Below are 26,471 nucleotides of genomic sequence, written 5' to 3' on the forward strand. Positions count from 1 at the left end.
AAGTCCTATGTGGAAAATCATAAGGCACAGTGCATCAGAGGACATGGCATGGCATGCTGGACTCATACTTGGTCAACTTTCTGTGATGTGATTCATTTGAAACTAGTGGTTTCAGTTCCTTTGTCACTGCATCTATTAGGACCATGTTCTCTTAACTGATAGTTTGACTTTCGGTTTTGAAACTTTTTAACTGTTGTTTTACATGTGTTTGTTTATCTCTGGGGATGCCATGTTGTGCATGTGGAGGTCAGAGGACAAACTGGGAGTCTTGTATCATGTGGGTCCAAGGACTGAACTCGGGAATAAATGATTCCCTAGATCCCATTCTTCTATCCACCTTAGTTATGAAGCACAAATTCAAGAACAAATTATTTTAAAAATTCAAAATAATAATGCTGGGGCTTCAGGTGTGGGGTCTTTCCGAACAAAGGGCCCTGTGCAGTTGTACTAGTTTTTGCTCACAAAGTGTGAGGCCTGCTTACCACCTCTGGAGTAACAATCCATGCTCAGGGCTTAGAGTCCAGGCCTCCTTCGGCCCCTTGGTGACCTCTGGTCTGCTATGGAGGAATCTTTAAGACACTGTCCTAAATATGTGACATAAACTCTTAGCCAGAACCCAGACAAGCAGACCCTTCCTCCTCCTTGACTCTGTCTTCTTTCCCAGGACCCACATATAAATGCTAACAGATACCTCAAGATGGCAAAGGAATAAGCTACATCTTTCTCTTGTTAGTCTTTGCTTCTCAATCTAGACTAGCTCCATGCTTGAATTATATTGTTATCCTTTATCTGTATGGGCGTTTTGCCCGCATGTGTGTCTATGTGCCAGGTGTGGAGGCCAGAAAAAGGCATTGGATCTCGGGGAACTGAAGTTACAGACAGTTGTGAGCCTCTGTGTGGATGCTGGGAATTAACCCCAGGTTCTGTGGAAGAGCAGCCAGTGCACTTTACTACTGAGCCATCTCTCCAGTCCTTCCATGCCTGACTTCCATACACTTGGTGACAATGGGCTAGATGCAAGCTTTCCCCTCTCTTTTTCGGGGCTGTGTTCTGTGGTTCATGTTTCAACTGGCACTGCTGTAAATGCAGGGTTCCGAGTCATTGCTCAAGAAGCTCCTGATGCAGTTACGGCAAGGTAGAAAGAGGTCAAGCAAGACCCAGGGCAACGACAGAGTCAAGTGAGCGGGCCGTATGGATCCCACAGCAACCAACCACACACTTCTGCCTGCCAGCCTCTAGATTGGACTTCTCCGCTGTCCACTGTCACTGCAGAAATCTTTTGCCAGTTGTTGAGAGAAATTAAAACAGCACGAACGCCAGCGACATAAATCATACTTTATTTCAGAGTAACTAGGCTTTGACACTCAAAAGTTTGAATTTAGATGCAAATCTCCGTGTTTAGCAGATCCAGTCCCCATCTGATCCTTTTATTAGTCATATTATAGAAAGTCCTGCCACTTGAGGTTATTTTATATTATAGTTCTTAAATTTAAAAGACCTAACTGGGTGTGGTGGCCTTTAATCCCAGCATTCAGGAGGCAGAAGGAGGTGACCTCTGTGTTCAGGCCAGCCTGGTCTACAGAATGAGTTCCAGGACAGAGAAACAAAAACAAAACTACAAAAGATCTAACAAACTAAAGATATCAGACTAGCAGCTGCCTCTCTACAGTCAGGCAAAGGAGAAAGTTGGAGTAAGAAACGCACACTCCCTGTTTCAAAGACAGAGAGGAAGAGCTATGGACGGGTAGATATCTTGATTACTTTTCTATGGCTGCTTTAAAACCACAGCCAAGACAACTTATAAAAGAAAGCATTTAATCTGGGGTTCCAGGACATCTCGGCAGGCAGAAGGGTTGCAGGCAGGCAGGCACGGTGCTGGAGCGGTAGCTGAGAGCTTACTTATTATCCACAATCATGAGGCAGAGAGAACCAACTGGGAATGAATGGCATCGGCTTTTGAAACCTCAAAGCCCACCCCAGTAACACACCTCCTCCAATAGCGCCACACCTCCTAATCCTTTCCAAACTGTCCCACCAACTGGGAACAAAGTATTCAAACATATGGGCCTATGGGGGCCATTCTCACTCAAACCACCACAAAAAAGAAATGAGCTAATAATGATCAAAACAACCAAGAAAATTATATGAGTAAACATTTCTCAATAATAACCTTAAATGTAAATGGCCCCGACTCACCAATAAACAGCACAAAATATCTCACTGGAGGTGCACACCTTCAGTCCCAGAACTCAGGAGGCAGAGGCAGAGGCAGAAGCAGAAGCAGGCTGACCTCCATGATTTTGAGGCCAGCCTGGTTTACACAGGGAAGTCTAGGCCAGCAAAGGCTAGATAGGGAGACCTTGTCTAAAAATTAAAACAAAAATAAAAAGTTACTTACTGTGCAGATGCGGGAAAATGGAAACTGAGACGCAATCTGGTGCTGCTATTGTTTGTGATGGCAGAGGCTGAGGAGGGGTTGCGTGTCCTCTAGTGCTCTCTGTCTTACTTTTTTAAGGTAAAACCTTTTTTTCCTAACCTGGAGCTCAAGTTTTTAGTTTTAGTATGTGTATGTAGAAGCTTTCTCCCTAATGGCTAGTCTTCACAGTATCAGAGGTGCTATGAACTCTGTTGAGTGAAAACAATTATTATCATTCTACTCAGCTGTTGTCTTAGTTAGGGTTTCTGTTGCTGTGAAGAGGCACTATGACCATGGCAACCCTTATAAAATAAAATCTTATAAGATGGCTTGGCAGGTGAAGGAGCTTGCTACCAAACCAAATAACCTGAGCTCAATCCCTGGAGTGGAAAGAGAGAACTAACTCCCCGAAGTTGTCCTCTGACTTCCACACAACACATGTACCATGGCACACAAGTATATACACACAAAAGTAATAATGATAATAATAATAATAATAATAATAATAATAATAATTTAATCCCAGCACTCGGGAGGCAGAGGCAGGTGGATCTCTGTGAGTTCAAGACTAGCCTGGTCTATGAAACCTAGTTTCAGGACAGGTTCCAAAGCTACATAGAGAAACCCCATCTCAAAATAATTCAATAATAATGATGATGATGATGTAATTTTTAAAATTTCAATTAATGGATGAGTTACAGTTTCCAAGGTTTTGTCCATAAACATCATAGTGGGACATGGAAGTGTGCAGGCAGACATGGTGCTGGAGAAGAAGCTGAGATTCATACTCTTGACCCACAGTCAATAGGAAATGAACTATCACATTGGGCATGGCCTAAGCATATATGAGACCTCAAAGCCTGCCTCTAACAAGGCCACACCTACTCCAACAAAGCCATATATCCTAATAGCACCACTCACTGTGGGCCAAGCGTTCAAAGACATACCTATTCAAACCACCATGTCTATGAACACTAAGAGCTACAGTAAGGACCAGCCCGGCAAGACATGCTTGTGAGTACAATAGTGGCACACAGGTCATGTGGTGGGTGAAACCAACCACTTTCTGATTATGTTTAAGGCCCTATCCACAGGAGAAGACACACGCCTGGTACTTCACTAATCCATGGTTGGAGCTCATAGGCTCCAGAGGTAAAGTTACTATTATCTTGCTACATAGTATCAAATTTTTATTTGATACATAGTATAAAATGGCCCTCTAAATTCATATCTCTAAACCCATAGATGAGTGAAATTCTCAGACCTCATCAAAGAAGTTTCTTTGTGCAGTGAACAACAGTTAATGCAAGATCATCCAACTAGTCAAAGTGCAAAGAATAAAGTCTGTGGAATGCTCAGCCATAAATGGGACACCTATATCTCATTCCTTCTCCAAAGGGCTCAGGGGACATTACAGAAGAGGGGATGGGAAGGATTGTTAAGAGGCAGAGAGGACTGGTAAAACAAGGTCTTCTGGACACTCGTGAACTCACACAGCTGTGGTTGCCTGCACAACATCTGCACAGGTTGAGCCAGTCAATCATCCAGCATGAGTGTGGAGGGGTCACAAACTCTCCCCCTAGCTGAGGAGCTATTTGTCAATATCTATTTGGTGGCAGCTGTAGGAGGTAGAGTCAGTTCTCTTTAATGTTGTGACCCCTGGTTGACTGCACACCTGGAAACTTTAAGAGAATTTATGACAGTGAACCCATGTAAATTATATTCTACAGAACACAAGAACTTGGGGGCATGATCTCAGATAGTAAAGTAATCTCCAAGAAAACATGGGAGCTGCCAGACACTGCAGGGAGTTAAAGTCCTTTCTTTTCCACTTAGAAAATAGATGTAGAGATATTTAGTCTTGACAACAAGCACTGGAGAAAATCTAGGATGCTCCTGTGTGTACTTTTAGCAAAATCTGTTTGATTCCCACTTGAATCCCTTGGGAATTTTCTAAAGAGACATCACTCATATCAGACTCCTCCAAGGGCTGGGCATGGGACCCAAGCCAGGCCAGACAGACACTCTCTTCCTTAAATATGAAACTTAGGCTGGAACCATGGCTGGGTGATCAGGAATGCTTCCTGCTCTTGCCGAGGATGTGGCCCTTACCAGCTGCCTATAACTTCAGCTGCAGGGGATCTGATGCCCCTTCTCACTTCTGAAGGTGCCAGCAAGCATGTGAACATACCCACATAGAAACACAAGTATACACATAATTAAAAATAAATTTTTAAAATATATGTAAGAATCTTGAAGGACCAGGAGATGCCTCAGCAGCTGAAGGAAGGAACTTTACACCAAGCCTGACAGCCTGAGTTCAAATCCCTGAAAACCACATAGTGGAAAGAGAGAACCAACTCCTAAAAACCATCCTCTGACTTCCACATGACACAGGTACACACATGCACACCATCATCATCATCATGTGATTTTAAAAATTTAAGTACAAATCTTCAGGACAGAACAGGATGGCTGCTAAGATCCTCCCAAGATGACCTCATCACAGACACTTGTCATTGACCAGCTATTAGAGGACCAAATTACTCTGAGTAAACTAAGAGGGGAAAGAACTCTACAATGAAAATTATACAACACTAACAATATAAAAGAACACACAAAAATGGGGGAAACACCCATTGTCCATGGGCTAGAAGGGCCAATATTACCAAAATGTTCACAGTTTAGATTCAGTGTTGTTATGATTAGTGGTAAATTGTCAACTTGATATAATCTAGAGTGAGATGGGTCTCTGGCATGCCTGCAGGAAAGTGTTTTGAGTGTGTTAAGTGAGATGGGAAGTTCCACCCACTGAGGGTGGCACCTTTGTGGGATCCTGTACTGTGTAAACAGAGTAAGGGAGCTGAGTGGTAGCTTGCATTCCTTGCACCAGGATTCCCGGTGGCGGTGGAGGAAATGACGCCAGCTGCCACCCTCTATTCTAGTTTGACTTTTCTCTTGCTTTAATAAACACTGACCCAAAGCAACTTGGGGGAGAAAAGCTCTTCACAGGTTACAGTCCATTGTTGAGAGAAGTCAAGGTAGGCACCTGGGGCTGACCCTGAAGCAGAGCACTGGAAGGAACGTGCCTTCCTGGCTTGCTCAGCTACAGGTCTTAGCTCAGGCCCAGCTGTCCAGGAGGGTACCAGCCACACAATCAGCAACCAGGAAAACACCCCACAGGCAAATATGATGGAGGCAATCCCTCAGTGGAGATGCCCTCTTCCAGTATGGATCCAGTTGATAAAAAGCAGGCTGCACACCCACCATGATGGACTGACCGCACCACTGAACTGAGAGTCAGATAAACCCTTTCTTCCTTAATTTTGCATTTTCTCTCAACTCTGAATCTGAGGCTGGCCTGGACTACATAATGATGCCCAGGCCAGCTTGAGCTACAGAATAAAACTCTCTCACCAAAAGAAAATGCATCTTACAGTAAAGGTAGAACAATGCGGTGTGTATTGCATAAAAGACAGTAGGTATTTTTTTCCCAAGGTAGGGGGCATTGCTTCACCCTACCCAGCAAGCAGTCGTGGACCACACCGGCTGGTTTGTGATGGCCTACGATCCACCTTGCTTTAGGCTCAAGAAAAGTGAAAAGGCAAGAAAGTGGATGATTCGGGCACCATGGTAATTCTTCCCCTCAACACCCATTTCCTATCATTCAAAGAACCCTGCTTCCTGTGGATTCTCTCAGCAGCCAATAAATAACCCAGGCTCTTTATTAAGCCGTCTCCATCGGTGCCACCTTCTGCAGGCTCATTTTCAGGCTTTCCTTTGTTTTGCCAGTCGTCGGTGTGGCACAGGAATGGAAAATACCCAGCCTAAACCTACCAAGACATCACCATGTCAGTGTTGTGCTCTGTCCAACCCCTTTCAGATCGGAACTGTTTGGGGTGTTCCTAACTTTGGAGGGAAATCTGTGGCCCAACCACCCTGGGCACACCCCCATCTCATTGCAACCTTGAGGGAAAATCCCCGTCCAGACCTGAGAAGTCACCACCTTAGCACGGATTTCACCTACTTCATAAGCAGAGCACCTCGATGCAGGTGGCGTCCGGTGAAACTTAAGATGATCTGTCTGCTGGAGCTGAGCTAGACGTCTCCAAGTTGGCTCGGATTTCTTTAATAGCGAACAATGACACTATCTTGACTCTTGGCAGACGGCTAGAAATGAAAGAATCCGTGTGAAGTGGTACTGTGTGGGGATTTATATTCCCTTGGCAAATTCAGTTTGTATTATAGCAGGCTGTAGGCGTTTGCCTTTATATAGTAGACACCCTATTTTTGTGAAGGTATTATTGTTGATGTCACACCTACAACCACACGTCTGAACACTAGGGGGCAACCTTGGCTTTTTTGTCACCAAAGCGCTTTAAAAATAATATTTTAAGGAAATAACTGAGTCATCAAGCCTGGCCCTTCCTTTCCTCCAGTTTTATTCTAGTGTTGCCATTCACTTTTATGGAATCGGCATGTTATTCTTGAAGGCAGATTCAAACAAACTAGGGGAGCATTACACATGCTTAAATGGGATTCCTCTCCTCCTGCTGCCCCCATGGCATTCAAGCAGGCCAGTAAGAGCCCCCTATGTTCCCTTGCCTTCACGGGTTAAATATTTGTTCTAGGTCTGAGGACCTATGTGATGAACAGGGGACACAGTCTTTGGTTCTGTGGAGTTTGCACTGGCATGGAAGAGACATTAACCAACTAAATGAAAACCTTTTTAAATAGCAGTAATTTAAAATGATGCTGTATTGTACCAGGATGTACAGAGGAGAGTGTGGGGGTCATAAAGGGCCTCCCAGGAGCTCCCGTGTGTTCTGAAGCCTGAAGGCAAAAGCCAAGACTAGGGCAAGAACGGCCAAGGCAGAGGAACAAGGAGAGCCAGTGTGGCCGCCCCTGGCAAGGACAAGCTTGGGTGATTCAGCAAGGCGAAGAAGCCCCTGTGGCCGAGGCGTGGGAAAGGAAGAGAAGTGAGGTTGGAAGATAAGCAAGGCCAGGCCTTGTGAGGACTAGCTGGCCATAGAAGAACATACAGATTATGTTCCAAGCTGATTACAAAGGAAGAAGAAAAATAAGAAAGATGAAGGGGCCCACCCTCACCATAAGCTTCAGTATGATGTGCTGTTAGAACTGAATAAACGTGGCCTCTACCCTAGGGCCTCCCAACCCAGACCACACCTCAGAGGCATAGCACACATGCCAGATAAGACTTCGTTTTGAATGCAGCTCTCTGCTAGGTAAAGGCATAAGTGGAGAAAGGGGTTAAATCAAGTTTTGGAAACACTAAACTCCATGACAAGCATCCATTTCTCTCTGAGAAGGGATTTGAGCCCACAAACTGCCCTTTATGCAGAAAAGGAAAACAAAGGAGATTGAATTTTCCCATCATGATATGTGCAGATCGGGTTTACGCTCTAGGACATCTGAGTTCAGCAAGACTCTTTCTGGCTGGCACCTAACAACGGAGCCTTATGAAGAATGATGGTGACAATTTGATGGGAGACCTGGTCTGTGGTGAGGCACTGATGGAGACCGACGTTCTAAGGACAGTGCAACCTCACTCAGCCAGCTCCTTTTCGTCACCCAGACAGACGTCAGCTGCCCTCTTCATGACTCCGTTTAAGTTTATGCCGGCTCAATTTCACCACCCAAGCAGCGGGTTCATTCAAGTACCATAATGGGGAATTAATATCTTGTGGACAGAACATGGTCTGTTGAAAAATGATGACTGCCATTCATCTCCAGCTGATACTGGCTGGTCTCCTGGTAAATCCAGATTTTAAATTTTACTCACCATAGATACACACATGTGTATGCCGTGTTTCTTTTTCTTTTATTAGATTTATTTATTTTTGTCTTATGTATACATGCTTGACCTTCATGTCTGTGTACCATGTTTGTACTTGGTGCCCAAGAAGATCAGAAGAAGATGTTGGATCCCCTAGCACTGGAGTTACAGATGGTTATAACCACCATTGCGTGCTAGGAATTGAATTTGGGTCCTCTACATGAGTAACTGGTGCGCTTAGTTAAGCTGAACCATCTCTCCAGTCCCTATATTTGTTTTGTAGATAGTCTCGATATATAAGCCAAACTAATCTCAGATGTACAGTCCTCCTACCTCCACCCTCTTAAGTGCCAGGATTATAGACATATCATCTTACCTGGCTGAAATCCTTATTTTTATGTGATGTCTCTTGGTGTTTATATGCTTTCAAATGGTTCAATATTCACTAAATGGTTGGCTGTGGATTTTGCAGGGACCATATGTGTACTTGGCCTTAGTTACTAAACCACTTTCCAACATTTATTAATAAAGTTCTAAATATATAGGAAAGATGTTAAAGATGTTATAGTTTTATGTTGCATACCTCTGTCCACCTCTCAATTAAATTCTATTAACTTTCAAGTCACAGTCAGTTACTTGTTTCAGTTGAATTTAATAGTATGGAAATCCGAAAGGGCAGCATGGGATAAGAAAGGGCTGTTACACGGTGGGCTCTAGTACATTAACCCAGGTTGGGATGTTCAGATGACTCCAGATCCCTGATTCCTGTTTGGCCGTGATTTCAAACTAGACTCCGGGGCTGGGGCAGTGACTCAGTGGGCTTGCCATGAAAGCACAAAGACCTGAGTTTAGTTCCCCAGAACCCGTATAGAAAACAGCTCAACAGTTCATCTCTACAATCCCAGGACTGGAAGTGGGGGACTACAGAGGCAGGAAGATTCCTGAACCCATTGGCCAGCTGATCTAGCCGAATTGCTGAACTCCAGTATAAGTGAGGGGGCTACAGAGACAGTCAGCTCAGTGGTTACGAGCACTTGCAGAGACCTGGGTTCGGTTCTCAGCATCTACGTGGTGGGCTCAGAACCATCCGAAACTCCAGTTCCAAGAGATCTGGGGCCCTCATCTGGCATGTGAGAACATCAGGGATGTGTGCGGTGCACATAGATACATGCAAATTGCCAAGCACTCATACACATAAAATAAAAATAAATAAATAAATCTTTAAAGGTAGAAAGTGTCTGAGAAACACACCTAATGTCGATCTTTGGCCTGTGCACAAAGCAATACACACACACACACACACACACACACACACACACTCAACACCACACACAAATAAACAATAAAACCACTAGATATAGCATCACAAACCTATAATCCCAGCATTTAAGGACAGAATGTTGAATTAGAGGCTAGCCTGAACTACAGACCCTGTCAAAACACCTAATAAATACCTGAGGATCTAAGACTTCAGAACCTTATGAGCAGGGTGGTCTGTGAAGGCCCACCTTGACATTCCAGGACAAATTCCAGAGAGTGAACCCTGAATGCAAAGGGCCTGGACACAGCAGCATAGGTTCTCCATCTCCCCAATGTGATCAGAGCTTTAAGAAGGATGACAAGCCTTGCATTACTTTGTATGATCCTTTGTGCCATCAGGAGGAGCCAGGCACAGATGTGGTCCCTATGGTCGGGGAGAGACGGCAGAGATTGCTCGCACCAAGTTTGTGAGAGTGTGCTGTCTGGCTTTGGAGTGGAATGGCTTTGCACAGAGAATGCTGGTCTGAGGCTAGAGAACCTGGAAGCGAAGGCCTTGCCAGTGAGAACTCATTCGTTAATTAAGTCCCACGAGACCTGGTGCGGAACACTTTCACAGGTTGAAAATAGCCTGCCTTGGGGTTCCCACATGTGCATTGGGGCTCTCAGAAGGAATTGAAATCCTGACAGCCACTCAAGTTGGCGTATCTAGAGAGATTGATTGGCAGCCTGCTGTAGTCCTTTGTGGCAACTGAGGAGCATCTGGGGGACAGAGCGGGAAAGAAAGCTCTTGTCCCTACCACCATCACCACCTCTCTTCACTGCGCTTAAAGAAAATTACATTTCCCCATCAGAAGTAGCGTATCATTAAGGGATGTGAATCTCCATGGCAACCTAGGATTGGCTGCTACAAGCTAATGGAAAAAAAGAAAGAAAAGCATCCGGCCAGAGCTTACTACACCCACATTAGCTTAAAATGCCTAGGCTTTTAAGCAATGTAGAAAGGAATATATTTTCTGGACTGACAGCTAGGCCAAATTTTAGAATCGTGAAATTGTAAAAGTGAAAGAACCCTTGCACCTTGCAGCATAATCAAAGGATGCAATTAAGTATTTGCAAGGTCAGCAGGCCATGCTGATAGCTTCCTGATAGTGTGGAGGGGTGGAGTGGGGGTCATCTGTGGAAGGCAGGCTAGGCTAAGTAAAGGGATGGCAGCCTCTGCAGCTGCAGCTGATTGCCCTGTGGGCAAGACTGGCCCTCTGAGGCTTAGTGTGATTTGTGAAAGGGAGAATCTGCTGAGGATGCAGATTCGGGTATGAAGCACCCCCACTTCCGCTGCTCATCACAGCCAATTGAGAGCACATCTGTGAGCTTCGGCTTCCATTTGATTCGACACACATGGCCACCCCTGTCAAACCTGAGGACACTGAGGGCCGGGACACACTATGAGCAAGCTAGGCCACAAGCTCTGCCTCCTGATAGAGTGCCCCTCCCTTCCAGATTGGTGCAGTGAGAGACCAGGGTAGCTCCAAGCAACTACTTTCTACTTTGATTGGTACAAGTTAGCCTTCTTATTGGATATAATTGTAAACACCATACAGATCATTCCCAGAGAGGAAGATGATGTTCTTACCTGTTAGTGTCATTAGAGAGCTCATGAGCAGAGCCTGCTCTGTGCTGCCAGAGGCCGGCCTTGCAGCCATAGGCAGCCTGAACACCCATGAGTCCTCACACAGCACCCTCATTGCCCTTGTCTGTAAACAAGGAGCCAGCGCCTAAGCAGTGATACCCTGTCTTCTGCAGACCACAGTAACTGCTCTACACAAAACATGCACTTCAGGCCATTAGCCATCACCAGCAAACACCTGCTCCCAAGTCCAATGGCAGATAGCCTTGAATTCAGAAACCTCCTGCCTTTGCCTCTGCTGTCTTTTCTTAACCATTCCAAAGGTGTTGTTTATAAGAGTCACTTGGGCCAGGCAGTGGTGGCCCATGCCTTTAATCCCAGCACTCAGGGGACAGAGGCAGGCAGAGCTGGGTGAGTCCCAGGCCAACCTGATCAACAGAGCAAATTCCTGGACATCCAGTGCTACACCAAGAAACCCTGCCTCAAAAAACAAAAAGCAAACAGAAAAGATGTCACTTGGGAAGCTTGTACTGATGTGTGAACAAAAATGAGGATGTGACTGCTCCCGAGCATGGTTAGGGAGTCTTATTGTAGACATGAGGGAGAACACAGCCAGAGCCATGTGGGAAAGGCCTGACCGAATGAGGCGGGTCCTGGCAGTGCTGAGAGCCCATTGGCGGCTTTGATGTGTTAATAGACACCCCAGTTAGCTACTCCTTGTGGGTGTTTTTGAGACCTAATGAGACCTAACAATGTGAGTGTAGTCTGTGCCTCTCCCTTTAAGATCGGCAGCAGACTTTGTCGGCTGGGGCTGGGTGGTTCCACTTTCACAAAACAAATTCAGAGGCTCTGGGCTCTTCTTAGCATTCTTCCACTGCAAGTAAGTTAGCTGTTCACTGAAGACCCTATTGCCTTCAGCTATTAAAAAATTGCTGGGTGGGGGCTGGGGAGATGGTGTAGTGATTAAGAGCACTGACTGCTCTTCCAGGGGACCAGGGTTTAATTCCCAGTACCCACATGGTAGCTCACAACTGTCCCCAACTACTGTTTCAATACCTCATAAAGACATTCATGCAGGCAAAACACAAATGTACATAAAATATTTTTTTTAAAAACTGTGGGGGTGGGGGTGGCACACACCTTTAATTAATCCCAGCACTCAGGAGGCAGAGGCAGGTGGATCTCTGTGAGTTTGAAGCCAGCCTGATGTTCAGAGCAAGTTCCAGGACAAGCTAAGGGCTATACAGAGAAACCCTATCCCAAGCCCCACCCATTCCCCAAAATGAGGTCTGGCAGTTCTTTTAAAATTAAGGGCTGAAAAGATGACCCAGCACCCACATGGTGGCTCACAGCCATCTGTAACTCCAGTATCGGGGTATATAACGCCCTCTTCTGGTCTCCATGGGCACTGCATACACATGGTGCAGTGTATGCCAAATTCCCAGACTCATAAAAGCAAATGGACCTTAAAGAAAAAAGAATATTTAACTGTGTAAATTTGCCCCACAGTAATTGATCTGTTGAAATATCTCTCCTGGAATCATCCCTTTTTTTTGCCACAACTCCAGTGTATTTCACAAGTTTCCTTTGTGGAAATGTAATCCCAACTGTGAGGTATTTGGTGTTGATAATATGCAGGATATTTAGTAATGGAGCCTTTAGGGGCTGATTGGTCATTACCAGACAAGGACACCAAGGTGGGACCTCATGGTTAATATTAGCAGCTTTATAAGGAACGAGAAACTGGAAGAGATACTTTCTTCCCTTATACTTCCCCTATGCCAGCAATAAGACTCCCTGCCATCAGATGCAAGTCCTCACCTCGAGTTTAACCAGGATCCAAATTAAACTTTTCTGTATAAATTATATAATCCCTGACACTTCATTATAATAACAGAAAATTAGTCCAACGGATCGACCTTTTATGTGTGGCTTCCATTTGTCACAAAGGGAAATACTTAACTTTCTTTGAGTAGCTGGTTGGTTTTCCATTAGCTCTGATTTTATAAATCTGTTTTTGATTTCCTTAGAGTTATTTAAATATCTAGTGGTGAAGGGCTGAGACCCTCATCCAGCCCCCTGCAACCATGCCAGGCTGCAGAAAAGATACAGCAAGACATAGACCTCTGACTCAGCAACATGGGTTGAGCCCCTGACCTTGCCCAACCTTGACCTAATCACTAAGCCAGATACCCTCCATGTGTCAAGGAACCAATCAGAAGTTAGGTGACGGGCTCTGGATGTGCGTTTAGGTAAAAGCGATGTAAGAATGACATGCAGAGCATTGCATCCACCCTGGGAGGGCCTATAGGCCATAGCAATCAGTTAACCAATCAACACAGGCTAGGTCACCCAAACCCGGAAATACACCAATCCTGAGACTGTTGCATACCCATAGACACTCACTCCCCTTGCCCTGCCCAATAAATTCCCTGCCTCTCGGCCCCTCTGGGTCTTTCTCACACCAAGCGCTGGCCTACCAAGCGCTGTGTTGGATGGACAAGGGAACCGAATTAAGGCAGTTAACTCATTAAACAATAAAAGACTCTCTGGGCAGTGATGGCACATGCCTTTAATCCCAGCACTTGGGAGAAAGAGGCGGGCAGATCTCTGTGAGTTCGAGGCCAGCCTGGTCTACAAAGCTACACAAAGAAACACTGTCACGAAAAATTAAAACGAAAAAAAAAAAAAAGCCCGTCTGTGTCCTGTTTGCCCTCACCCACCACTGCAGTCCAGGGCAGCTTTGCCTGAGCTCAAAATGAACTATATGCCTGGCACTGCCAGCCTTATCGAGAACATCGACAAAAAGCACTTGGTCCTGCTTCAAGATGGAAGGACACTTATAGGTTTTCTAAGAAACATCGATCAGTTCGCTAACTTAGTGCTACATCCATCTGTAGAGCACATTCACGTGGGCAAAAAGTACAGTGCTATTCCTCCAGGGATTCTTGTGGTCAGAGGAGAAAATGTGGTCCTACTAAGAGAAATAGACTTGGAGAAGGAGAGCGACACGCCCCTCCACCAAGTGTCTATTGAGGAGATCCTAGGAGAACAGGGTAGAGCAGCAGACCAGACTGTAGACAGAGACGCTGAAGGTCCAGGCCCTTAAAGATCGGGGCCTCTCCATTCCTCGGGCAGACTCTGGATGAGTACCGAGTCCCCTGCTCTAGAGAGCAAGGGCTGTCACCTGGTCACATTACACATTTGACAAAGACTGTCATAAGTAAAAGGTGATCTTACTCATTTACATATGCCAACATGAAGAAAGCATGCGATTTTTTAAAAACAAAAGCATTGTATATTTTGTTCTGCTTTTTTATTTCAAACAGTCTCCTTATATAGATAGCCCTGGCTAACCTAGAACTCACAATGTAGACCAGGCTGACCTCTGACTTGTGGAATTACAGGTGTGCTTTATTGTTTAAAGAAACAGTGGTATGGCCCGCCCTCACACAAGTCACTGTGGAGCCAAGAATAACGTCTGTATGTTGCTTGTCTTACCTCAGAGTTTACATTTCTTTTCAAAAGATATTTCTTCATTTACTTGTAAATAAGAATGAATTCCATAATGTCAGATCGCCAAAAAAAAATGAAAATAAAAAAATAAAAAACTCTTGGCTTTTGCATGGGAATGGTTCTCTTGATGATTTGGGGGTTCAGGATTTGGGCACAACAGTAGCTTTTTTTTTTTTGATTTTGTTTCCTTTGAGATAAGGTCTCATGTATACCAGGCTGATCTCATATTTGCTTGTAGCTGGAGATGACCTTGAATTTCTGATCCTCCTGCCTCTACTTTCTAAGTGCTGGGATTACAGGCCTGAGCCACCACACCCATCTTCTACCATACTAGAAATCAAACCCAGAGCTTTTTTGTGAAGCCAGACAAGCACTCTACCAGCTGAGCTACATCTTGAGCCCTCCATTCTTTATTTTTAAATTAAATTTGTCTCATTAATATTTGATTAAGGATAGCAGAATTAGGCATCTACTAAATTTGTCATTTAAAAAAATTTCTATAATGACTGTGTACTCTTTTTTTCTCCATAGCGCAATCTGGACCATATTTTTATCTCACTGGTTTGAATTAGCCACCATCTGCAAAATTTGAAAAATAAAAGTATGAGGCAGGCAAGCATAAGGGAAGCCTAGCAACTCAGACTCCACTCAGCTTGAGCTGTACACACCCCTTACTAACAAAAGCTCTTAGCAACCTGGGACATGCAACACACACACACACACACACACACACACACACACACACACACACACACACACACCCTGCTGTACATAGGCCTTGCTCCAAATGATGCCCTCCCCCACAGCAACTCCTCAATAACTCCCCCCTCTCGGTCCAAATGTATCCAAACTGAGCAAAACATGCTGATCTAGCCTGATCTGGTTTGGGGTGTGCTTTGGTTACTTTTCTGTTGCTGTGATAAAGTATTCTGACAGGAGCAACTGTGGGCTCATTTCCGCTCACAGTTCTTGGGTACAGCCTGTGCCTGAAGAAGTTTATTTCAGCTCAATGTCCATGGCACATGAGAAGTATTTTTTGAATCCCCTAGTGCTGAAACCTGGTAGCAGTAAAATGTTATAGCTTTCCAGAGGATACAGTGTTCAACCAGGGCGAAGACAGTGGCTTTAGTCTGTGGGCTGGCTCTACCCTCAGCACTGTACACTTCCTGTGCCCCTCCCCAGCCAACGCCCTCCTCCAGCCAACACCCACATGCCCAAGCCAAGCAATAATCTATTTTTGTGTGACCTTTGACCTCGTATATTGGTTACTTTTCTCATCGTGTGACCAAATACTTGACAAGAATTTCCAGGTAGAACTGTTTGCTTTGGGTTACCGTTTGAAGGGTTAGTGACAGGTACAGTGACAGGCAGCTCCTTGGTGGGAGCTGCTGCTGGGACCCCACCCGCCTCCAGGAGGACAGGAAGTGCAGCTAGAGCATAAAAACCTAAGCCCTCAGCATCCTACTTCCTCCAGCTGGGCTCCACCTCCTAAAACACCACCAGCAGCAGAGGACCAATGTGTAAACAGATTCACCTGTGGAACACTTCCCATTCAAACCAGGACACCTACTATACTCTAACACAAAGTTGTATTTACGATCGAAATAAAAGTTAAAGAGAATCTTAGCCTTACTTTGTGCAAAGCGTCGTCGTATTTGTGTTTTTTCTACACTATTCCATTGATGCCCCAGGAGGGGGAGGGAATAGGGATAATAAACTGGACACAGAATGCTCCCCCGCTGACCTCTTTACCACGAACTGGGGACACACAGTGCTCTTAGGCTCCGTTCCTCCCTGCTGAAGTCTGTGATACTTGACTTGGTGACAAGGGCAGCCATTAGGGCAGCCCACACAGGAACAGAATAGACATTTCTTTTCTTCACCCGCTGCCGGATTCAGGATTGAGACTTCAGCAACATCCAGATTGAACAAAGAAAAGCACATTATAATCTTTTAAACGTGAGTGTGTGTTTGTAATGGAATCATTCATTGATGATTCCATCACACCGGCCCCATCTTCTCACTCAGCTCAAACCTCTCTGGTGTTGCCCTCAGTGTCCTCTCCCAGCACCTAGAGCTCTGTCCTGGCCTTTAGTTAAGATGCTTTATCAGTCTCAGGACACAAGACTTTCCTTGTTCCTGTTTCACACCTGCTTTTCCTGGTAAGAGCATTTTTCTAAGTGGCCAGGATGTTAGATCTAGTCTTGAAATTCCATTTATTCTAGATTCATTCCTTTGGCCAAAATTTTATTCTTATTTGAAACTTGAGAGTTTATGTCAGCCATACTATCAATAATTAGACCTGGACAGGAGTTCCCAAAAGATGTACAAATGGCCAATATATCTTTAAAATGTTTTAATACATTTAAATCACGGAGATATAAATTAAATTTATGTTGAAGACCAGGGAGATGGCTCAGCCAGAAGAGACACTTGCACAAAGGCCTGGCAACCTGAGTTTGGTCCCAGGATCCCACAAGGTGGCAGGGGATAGCCAACTCCTGGGGGAGGTCCTATGGCCTCCATATCTCTCTCTCTCTCTCTCTCTCTCTCTCACACACACACACACACACACACACACACACACAGCCAACTCCTGGGGAAGGTCCTATGGCCTCCATCTCTCTCTCTCTCTCACACATACATACATACATACATACATACATACACACACACACACACACACACACACACACACACACACTTAATTTTTCTTAATCAAAAAGGATTATCCTGAGATTCCCTCCCATCCCAACCAGAATGGCTGTCTATCATCGAGAAAATCAACAACAAAGTGCACAGGGAAAAGCCCAGGAGACCCCAGCCCTACACAAAGATCTACAGGCAATGAGAAAAGCTGGGAGCGGGAGGGGTGGCCCCACCCGGGGAAGAGCACACCAGCTGGTTATCCAGTGCCAAATCATCAGTCCTGAAAGCATACATACAGATAACATTAAGTGAGCCCTACAGCTTATTCCTAGGAATATATGTAGATACAAATACATTTATGCATGCAATAACAGTTGGTGAAAGAATAGGCCATGTATTTGAAGGAGAATGGGAAAAGATATATGGGAGGGTTTGAAGGAGGAAAGGGAAGGGAGAAACGTAACTAAATTACAATCTAAAAAAAAAAGCCACCAGTAGAGTCATAATGAAACTAGTTTTGTGCACTAAAAAAAATAAAAATAAGAACAAGAGAAGTCAGTGGGGTGAGAGAGAAGAAAATGGCAACAGCTGCTGATGAGATGGCAGGGGAAAGAAACCCTTGTACACGACTTGTCCCGTAAACACACTGGTGCAGCCGCTATGGAAACATCTCAACAAATTAAAAATGAACCTACCATCTGATCCAGCTGTACCCTCCTCAGTATATACCCAAAGGGTTTTAAGTCAGCATACCACAGAGATTCGTGCATATCTGTGTTCACGATTGAATTATTCACAGTATCATGATACGGAACTAGCCTAGATGTCCATCAACAGATGAATAATGGAAATGAGATTCAGAGATACAGTGGGATTTTATTCAGCTATAAATATACCTGATATCAATCTCTGACCTCCATACCCATGCACATACATGTGAACACACAATTTTGAAAATAATCTAATACAAAAATATGGATTTTATTTACATAGATATCTTAGGATTTCTGCTAATAATTTGCATAATATGGTGCAGAACTCTTTTATACTGGCTACTACAGGGTCTTTATTGTCTTTATCTCCCAAGTCTCAAGACAGAGAGAGGATTTCCTCATTAACATCGGAAAACTACCAGAATCACTTAAATAAACAGGCAGTAACAGTGGTCAAATAAGTACAGTTCGTTGACTGGGGGAAAATCTGCTGAGCCTGACTTTTCAAATCCTTTTATGATACTGGAAGAATCTTGAATCACTTTCCTGCCCGTGGATTTAGAAGGACAACAAGCCCTTCTGTCCCAACATGTAAAGGGAGATTGGAGACCCAACACAGAAATCCGAGCCTCCTGAGAACCGCTGGCGGAGGCGGGGCGCTGGCCCATGCTGGCTTTGTTCTTAGCCACCTGCTCTCCAGCTTTCGCATTGAATAAGGAGCAGAAAAAGACTGTGGAGACAGATTTTGTTGTCTTCAGTGGATTGGCTGTTCAAAGAAGTCAGCCCTTACTTGGCGGAAGGAAGATTGGCGGGACCTGAGAGAACCGGGACTCTAAGGTCCTCCCAAGGGAAGGGGACTGTTCCCCTGCTTCCCTAAGGAACTTCCTGAAAGCAGGACTTTGTCTCCCTCCAGATCTCTCAGCGACCTCTGCAGGAGAGAGCTAATCCCTCTCCCTCAGCCTGCAGGGGGGGTAGCTGATACAGTTATAGACAAAGTAGATTAACAAAAGAAAATCTAGTCATCACGTTAATGTGACTTGGTGGTAAAGCAAACACTGGTTAGAATGTACAGGCCCTGGCTTCCATCCCTGCACCAAAACACCAAATAAGGGTCAGGGAGATAGCCCGGTGGGTAAAAGCCCTGGCCAAGAAAGCCTGACCACCTGGCTTCAGACCCCAGAACTCATAGAAAAGCAACTTCCAACTACAGGAAAATGGGAAAGGTTGACAGGAATCCCCTGGACATCCATGGACTTGCTATCTAGAGTTCAAAATAGCAAATGAGAAAGACTTTTGTGTCGCAAACAAGCTAGACCAGGCCCACATCTGAGGCGTCTCCCCAACCTTCACATCACAGTGAAGTGCGTGTGGACATGAATGCACACATTGCACACACACAAATTTTGCATATAATTAGATTACCTTTTCATATATAATTTAATACATAATACATATACCATATATATAAAGTAATTTAAAACCCTTCAGAAATAAAGTATTTTACACATAGTGATACCACGTTATTTGAAGGATTTATGACCAGGTCTGTCCAGGTCTTAATCAACTCAATGGGAAAAAATTTAAGTGAATATTATTTGACCATTAATAAACCAAGCTCAGCTGGGAGGCAGAAGCAGGTGGCTCTCTGCAGAAGCTTGTGACACCTAGAGATCGGATAGCTGTCTGTAGCCACTGAAGAAGTCTAAGACAAAATCTCACTCTCCAAGGCAGGGTGGGAATCCGGAAGCAACATGCACCCATGAGAGGCTATGAAAGGGTTCTCTGCTCTTGAAAGGCCCCAGCAGACCCCAAGAGTTTGGAGCCTGTGGGGGGGGGGGAGGCCCTTGCCCCCAAGAGACAAGACCGGACCACTGGATGCAAGTGCAAGAGGTTGGTTATTGTTTACACACAGGTACCTGTGGAAGATTCAGTCTTTCAGGAGACTGAGTGAGTGTGCCTGGTTAAAGCATATGCAGTTTATATAAGGTTGGGGTGGCAAGAAGCAGGCTTACAGAAGCAGAAGCATGGTTACAGGGATTTCATTGTTTCATCTAAATGTAGCAGTTGTAGTTAATCAAGGACAGTTGGTTATTTGGGTTGGACACAAAGAATACAAAGAATTCAGTTATGACTCTCTCAGCATCCTGGATACTGTCCTGCTGACCTTGCTTTAGTCCAAGCTGCAGACCACAGATAACTGGTTGGCGTTGGATGAGAGCAGCACCTGGTTCCCTCCTGTACTTTTCTCATAACTTGACCTTGGCAATTAGCAAGTGCAGCTCAAACAGGCAATAAGCATAGTGGGGGGGGGTCTTTCACTCTCAAGCTCCTCACAGCATATTTTATTGGTTAATGCAATTAGAAGATTGAGAGCAAGAGTTGCACAATCTGTGTAAGTTGACTTCCTATGCTTAGAGATGATCAGAAAGGAAGCAGGTGAGTCTGCAGTGATGAACAGAAGTCAAGTCATCCACCACTGGGGTCAAAAACTCTGGGTGGGTGGGTGGGTGGGTGGGGTCTCATAAGTTTTCATTTCTTGAAGAGCATGTATAGTTATCGGGTTGCTAGGGGACAGAGAATCAAATTCCTTACTGATGATGTAGCTACTATAAAGTTGCCCTTGCTCAAGTAAACAATTCCACATACACTACGCTAATGTGATAACCCTAATTAAATGCAGTGGCACAGAGGGACCATGTAAGAGGTAGACACAGGAGAAAAAAGGGATTCAGTGGGAGGGAGAAAAGGATAATGGGGAGATTATGATAAAAATACCTTATACATGTATGGAACTGTGAAAAAGAAACACATTTAGTGATCAATTAAATGAAAACAATTTCAAAGGTCAACAAACACACAAAAACCTTGTAGTTCTCCAATGAAAACAGGGGTTTAATCAAATGAAGGAGGATTGCTGGACATTATAAAAACCGATCACTTCCATAGCATTTTGCCTGTTGAATGCAAAGCTAACAGCCTAGATAAGAGAAATGCTGTATATAAAGTTTCTGGCTTCCTCTCATATTCGTCCCTGCCTTCCTTCTTGTGGCTTTATTCGGTCACTTCTGTGCATTTTCTTGGCTGCAGTTTCTCTAGCATATCATGCTTAGGCATCACTCAACATTTTAGCCTTTACAAGGCATAGTGTTTGATCCACAAGATGAAACCTCACTCCGGATTCCCTGTATCATAGCCACACCTTCGTTTGGGTGAACCCTGACCTTTTAGCTGATCAGTGTGTGTGCAAGGGGGGGGGGAGGAGGAAGAGGGAGTAGAGTGGATCTAACCAATATAACCTGAATTGTCCTAGTTGTAAGCTAGCTCATCCTGGAATCTGAACGAGGGCATTTCTTCCAAGCACCCTTCCAGGCAGCAATGCAATGCTCAGGGGTAGGAAGGGAATGCCTGCCTGCACAGGCAACATTAGGGCGTGTCCATACTGATCTGAACCTCCATCCATGGAAAAAACACTTTCTATGATTTTGGTGCTCTATCTTCTCTCTTAATTTGCTAATGCCATTTAGTTTTTCTATTCATTCAATGTTTATTAACTAGCTTTAATGACTTAATTCATTCTAGAGAACCAATACTTTCCATTGATCAATAATGAACTTTCATTGTTTGCTCTTTCCAATTTAACTTTGTTTTGCTTGTTTTTCATGTTTTTAAAGGGCTTATATCCAGTCCCCATGGCCCTGGCCAACTCTGTTACCCATTCTTCCCTGAACAACAGTCTCTCTTACCCGTTGTGTCCCCCACTGGGGAGTATGTCATCTGCCTCTATTTCAGAAACACACACCCCCATCAATGTCTTAATCCTAATAACACAATGTTGTTCCCAGAATGCCTCCCAAGTGGTCTAGCCATCATCAAAAGATAGAGCCCTAGACATGACTTGGGGTGGCTGGGTATAAAGGTAGATTAGGTTCTTTAACATAATTCTCATTTGGTTTGGTTTTGCTTTGCTTAGCTGTAGGAACAGAATCAGATCCAAACTTCCGGTCATTGCTCATCACGTTGTTGGGCATTTGTAGGGCCATCCATGTTACACATGGCTCTGTAGGTACCTTTTCTTTGGGTTTTCAAGAAAGGGTTTCTCTATGTATCCCTGGCTGTTCTGGAACTTGCTCTGTAGACCAGGCTGGCCTCGGACTCACAGCCTCCTGAGTGCTGGGATTAAAGGTGTGTGTCAGTGCCCTGCTCTCTTCTCATACTGTAGTCAGTCTTCATTTTGTCTTCATTTTTCCTTCCCTTTCTTCTCCTAACTCTCTCTTCCAGTCCTTTCTTCCTGCTAAATAGAGAAATACATAAAGTAGACTGTAACAAAAGAAGCATTCTTGTCTATCTTTATTTATCTCCTATCTTGGGTTCTACTTTAAATCAACATTTTATTGTATTAAAACCAAAATGATCCACAGTCTGCTACTACCCCCAAATGAATCATATTGACAAAGAAACCTGTGTAATTGCCTTTTTGTACTATGCTCTCTTTTGGAACCCATTGCCATTGGCTGAAGGGGATCTTACGCACCAGACTCTCATCAGGATCACATAAATTGGCTCAAAAACCTAAGAGCTTTGCTTACTCAATGAACATTTGTGATGATATGTGCTAAAAAGGGGGGAAGGTGTAGCAGTGTGCACATGCATGGTAACATGGTCCAAACATGAGAGCTTTACTCAGAGATCTTACTACCACTAAGACAGTGTGTGCCTGGCCTTGGAGAGGCTCATCCTAACTAAATTATTCTTCCCCCCGAGTGTGCCCAAAGCCACAACCTTTCTGAAGCGGGTCAGTCTAGAAGCATTGGGGCAGTATTGCAATCATAGAAAGAAAATTCCTGATGACAGGAACATGCTTCCCACATGAATAAACATGACCAGGTGGTTGAGCAGCAGGTTCTTAAGTGCTGAGCCACTGAAGAAGAGGGAAGAGAGATGTTTACACTTGTAAAAATATCCTGCCTTTAATAACAACTTTACACTGTAAATGCAAATGATATGTTAAACTGGTGTTTGGATGTCATGATATTGCCATCCTTATTTGGTAGAACAATAAAACAAGGTTAGCAGAAGCCCTGCTGTGCCCTTCTGTGGCACTTAACATTTTCTAAGGCTGTGACAAGCAGCAATTCACTGGGAGGTCTAGCATCCCTGCAAACGCAAGAAAGTAACTGCAACACAAATACTTAAATGCATGAGCAAGCTTGGTAAATGTCCCTAGCCAACAGTTTTGGAAGGCACTATGACTATGTGGGAAGTCAAATTATGGACTCCATAGCAATCTAGAGATGGGCAGTTCTTATAACCTCTAGTTATACAGAACACATAATATTAATTTATTTTTCCAGCTTTTGCTTTTCTGCATGTTTCTTTTCCATATACCCTATCAATAAATCTCAGAAATGCATCAGATTTCTACATATTTGTTTCTGTCCACTTGGTCAATAGCAAAAACTTCAAGAGCCCAAAGTAATTTTTATCTATGCTTTTCCTCCTACAATTTATAGTCCACAATGTCCAAACATGTAAAAGCAATATATCCCATAAGTGACTTGCACATTTTTATTGGCTAAGCTATATATTTCTTTTGAGACTGTACTCCAAAGACTCTTGCATTGTTCTCCATATTTTATTATGTTCTACTTTTTCGGGGCTGAACTCCCCTCATGCTTATTGTCCACAAAATTCTCTGATTAAAAATAAATTCCCGTGGGGCTGGAGAGTTGGCTTGATGGTTAAGAGTACTGGCTGTGCTTACTAAGGACCCAGGTTCAGTTCCAAGCACTCATATGGTGGCTAACAATCATCTGTAATTTCACTTCCAGGAGATCTGACCCCCCTCTTCTGGCCAGCATGGGTATTGCATGCACATGTTGTACAGACATACATGCAGGCAAAACATTAATATACATAAAATAAATATAAATATATAATTTAATAAATATCCATGAATATTAGAAAAAATAGATACAAATGTCATTATGTTAAAATATATGAATAGAAATATGAAATTGGTGCGCTCAATTCAACATCACTGATGCTTTGCTACATATTAAGGGGTCAGGAGGCTGACCTAATTGCAGTACATCTTGAAGTATGATTTCAAATCTAAGAAATGGAACCTCCAAGTCTTCAGGAAGCAGTTTAGCATGCTGGTAGTTTTCTAGTGGATTATCCCCCAAAAGCTATATCCCCAAATGTTGGGGCAGTTTTGTTTTGTTTTGTTTTTTTTAATCTCCCATATATGGCTACATAATTCTGATTGGATGCTTCAAACTTCTAAGATGGAGTGAATGGGGAAATGAAGGAATGGGCCGGAAGATGAGATATGATTAGTTTGCACATCCACGCTGCAGGAAGTAGGTGGTGCTGACCACCCTGTACATACACTACACCTATGTACAGGCCCGCCCTACGGGCTATTTCCTGTTTCTCTTCTTCCTCTTTGCCCTGGGGTGGGAGTAGGGGCTTCCTCCCCCTGCCATAGCCTGACAGGGGACAGGTGCTGGATTAGAGTTCCTGAAAGGCAGGTGACAGATCTAGCGCCCACCTACAGCTCTCACTGGATTGAAGCACTGAAAAATTTCATCAGAAATATATCAAAACCTGGAAGGAGCATTAGCAAACATCTAATCTCCCCTCCACATCACCCCCCCCCCCCCCCCCGGGAAGTTTAAAATGATAGACTCAAGTCTCCGCAAGACTCCAGAATCTACGAATAGCCTTGGTCAGTCGACACTGAATAGGCTGTGGCTGCCAAGCCCCCTGGCCACTGTGGAGGAAGGAAGAGACACAGGAAGGAAGTCAGGACCACATAGGAAGCCTGCAGCCTGGGGGACAAGAGCTCTCTGGGCTTTTGACAATCTAGCATTCATTTTATTTATTTATTTGTTTGTTTGTTTGTTTGTTTCTCCTTAGCTCCTCTGCTGGAAGGGAAGCTCTTGAGCTGTTTCCAGCAGTTTTTTTCAGACTAACACGGGGAGACAAGCTTGCCTCTAGCCCCTTGGGGAGAGGAAGGGCTTTTGTAGGACTTAGCAATGATGTTGGTCCCTGAGCTCCCTGCTTCACTGAGATAATTGGTTGTTAGTTTCTAACTCAGCCCTTTCAGGTCTTACAGGAAATTGCCAGAGACTAATTAATCTGGCTACAAGTGTTTAGCGGCTCAGCTCTGAAGTCCTCCTTCGAATTCTGAAGGAGCCTTGGGACCACCTGGTCTTCAGTTCTCAGACTTCCTTAAGTCCCAGCCAGAAATCTGTGTGGGAAATAGCTGTGTGAAGTGCATGATGACGGTGATTAAATGTTTCTGGTCTTTCTCTCCCAACTTTCCCCAAGCCTTAAGTGTAAGGATTGCATTGTAAAATGTACCATGGCCTCTTGTTCTCTGTATTCTGACCAGTTGTGTCACTCTGCAATGGTCTCCATATGTTGCCAAAGAAGCTTTTTTTTTTTCACGAGGGGTGGAGGCTACACTTACCTGTGAGTTTAAGGATAATTATTTTAGGATAAAGTTATAAATTATCCAGGTTTAGGAAAGTGGCAGTTGTAGGTTCTCCTCTAGGATCTATATCCTCTCCATCCCCCCAATAGTTTACTCCATCCACTATGTTTACTATACTGGACAAGAGCTCCCTCCTCTCGAGCAGGTTTTAAGGCCAATTATTAAACAGCTGTTGGTTACCCTAAGACATGAGTGCCAGGTATTGCACCATTGGAGATATTTTGTTCCACCCATCGCTGTGGTCTAAGGCTTTGTAGCCAGCTGAGACTATTGCTTGCTTTCCTCCCTTGGCAGTTTGCATAACATTTTCTGATACTTTGAGAGCCAGTTCTCAGGGAGGAGGTGTCAGATCAGTTCCCACTTGATTCTTCCTAGTCCTGTGCGTCAGTTCCTGCTCCACAGCAGCCTGCCTCTGTTGCTGAGGCACTTCCCTCATCACCTGTCGCCAGGTGCCTTTATACAGTCAGCTGTGGGACAAGTACTTCCCTTAGAAGTGCCCGGCAGGCACGGCTGACTTCTTGCTTCCCTTGCCTCTCTTCTTGCTGTCTCTTCTCTGTTCTGTCTGTCTGTACACCTCCTCTCTTATGTCCCCACTCGCCCCCTCCCCCAATAAACCTCTTGCACTAACTCTGCTGCACATGGCATGTTTGCTTAGTGACATACCTTGGCAGGCCACTTTGCCGTTGCCTTAATCCCTTCATTGTGTCCAAAGTGTACGTTCAGCAATAGGGTTTCACTTTTAAGCAGCAGGTAACGGAGGACAAGGCAATAGCGTATGATGTATTGGAAGTTTCTTAGAACCTGTGGTGGTTTGGATGAGAGTGGCCCACATAGGCTCATATATGTGTATGCTTAGTCACCACGGAGTGCAGCTGTTGGAGAAGGGTCAGAAGGGTTAGGAGGCGTGGCCTTGATTGAGCAGGCGTGGCTTGTTGAAGGAAGTGGGTCCTGTCTTTCTGTGTCTTCTGCCTGCAGATCGGGACCAAAGGTGTGTT

General features: G+C 44.4%; 2 protein-coding genes across 2 annotated transcripts in view; one reads left to right on the forward strand and one right to left on the reverse strand.

The window, feature by feature from the left end:
- Stard4 (StAR related lipid transfer domain containing 4) overlaps positions 1 to 26,471 on the reverse strand; it is a 1,044,307-nt gene that overhangs the window by 747,383 nt on the left and 270,453 nt on the right. The gene's annotated exons all lie outside the window — the stretch shown is intronic.
- On the forward strand, positions 13,856 to 14,206 carry LOC127235117 (U6 snRNA-associated Sm-like protein LSm1). Its single transcript, XM_051202291.1, has one exon. It carries the CDS (start codon positions 13,856 to 13,858, stop codon positions 14,204 to 14,206), a length of 351 nt encoding a protein of 116 aa, XP_051058248.1.

Source organism: Phodopus roborovskii, unplaced genomic scaffold (genome assembly GCF_943737965.1).
Source record: "Phodopus roborovskii unplaced genomic scaffold, PHOROB, whole genome shotgun sequence".
NCBI classification, from domain to species: domain Eukaryota; kingdom Metazoa; phylum Chordata; class Mammalia; order Rodentia; family Cricetidae; genus Phodopus; species Phodopus roborovskii.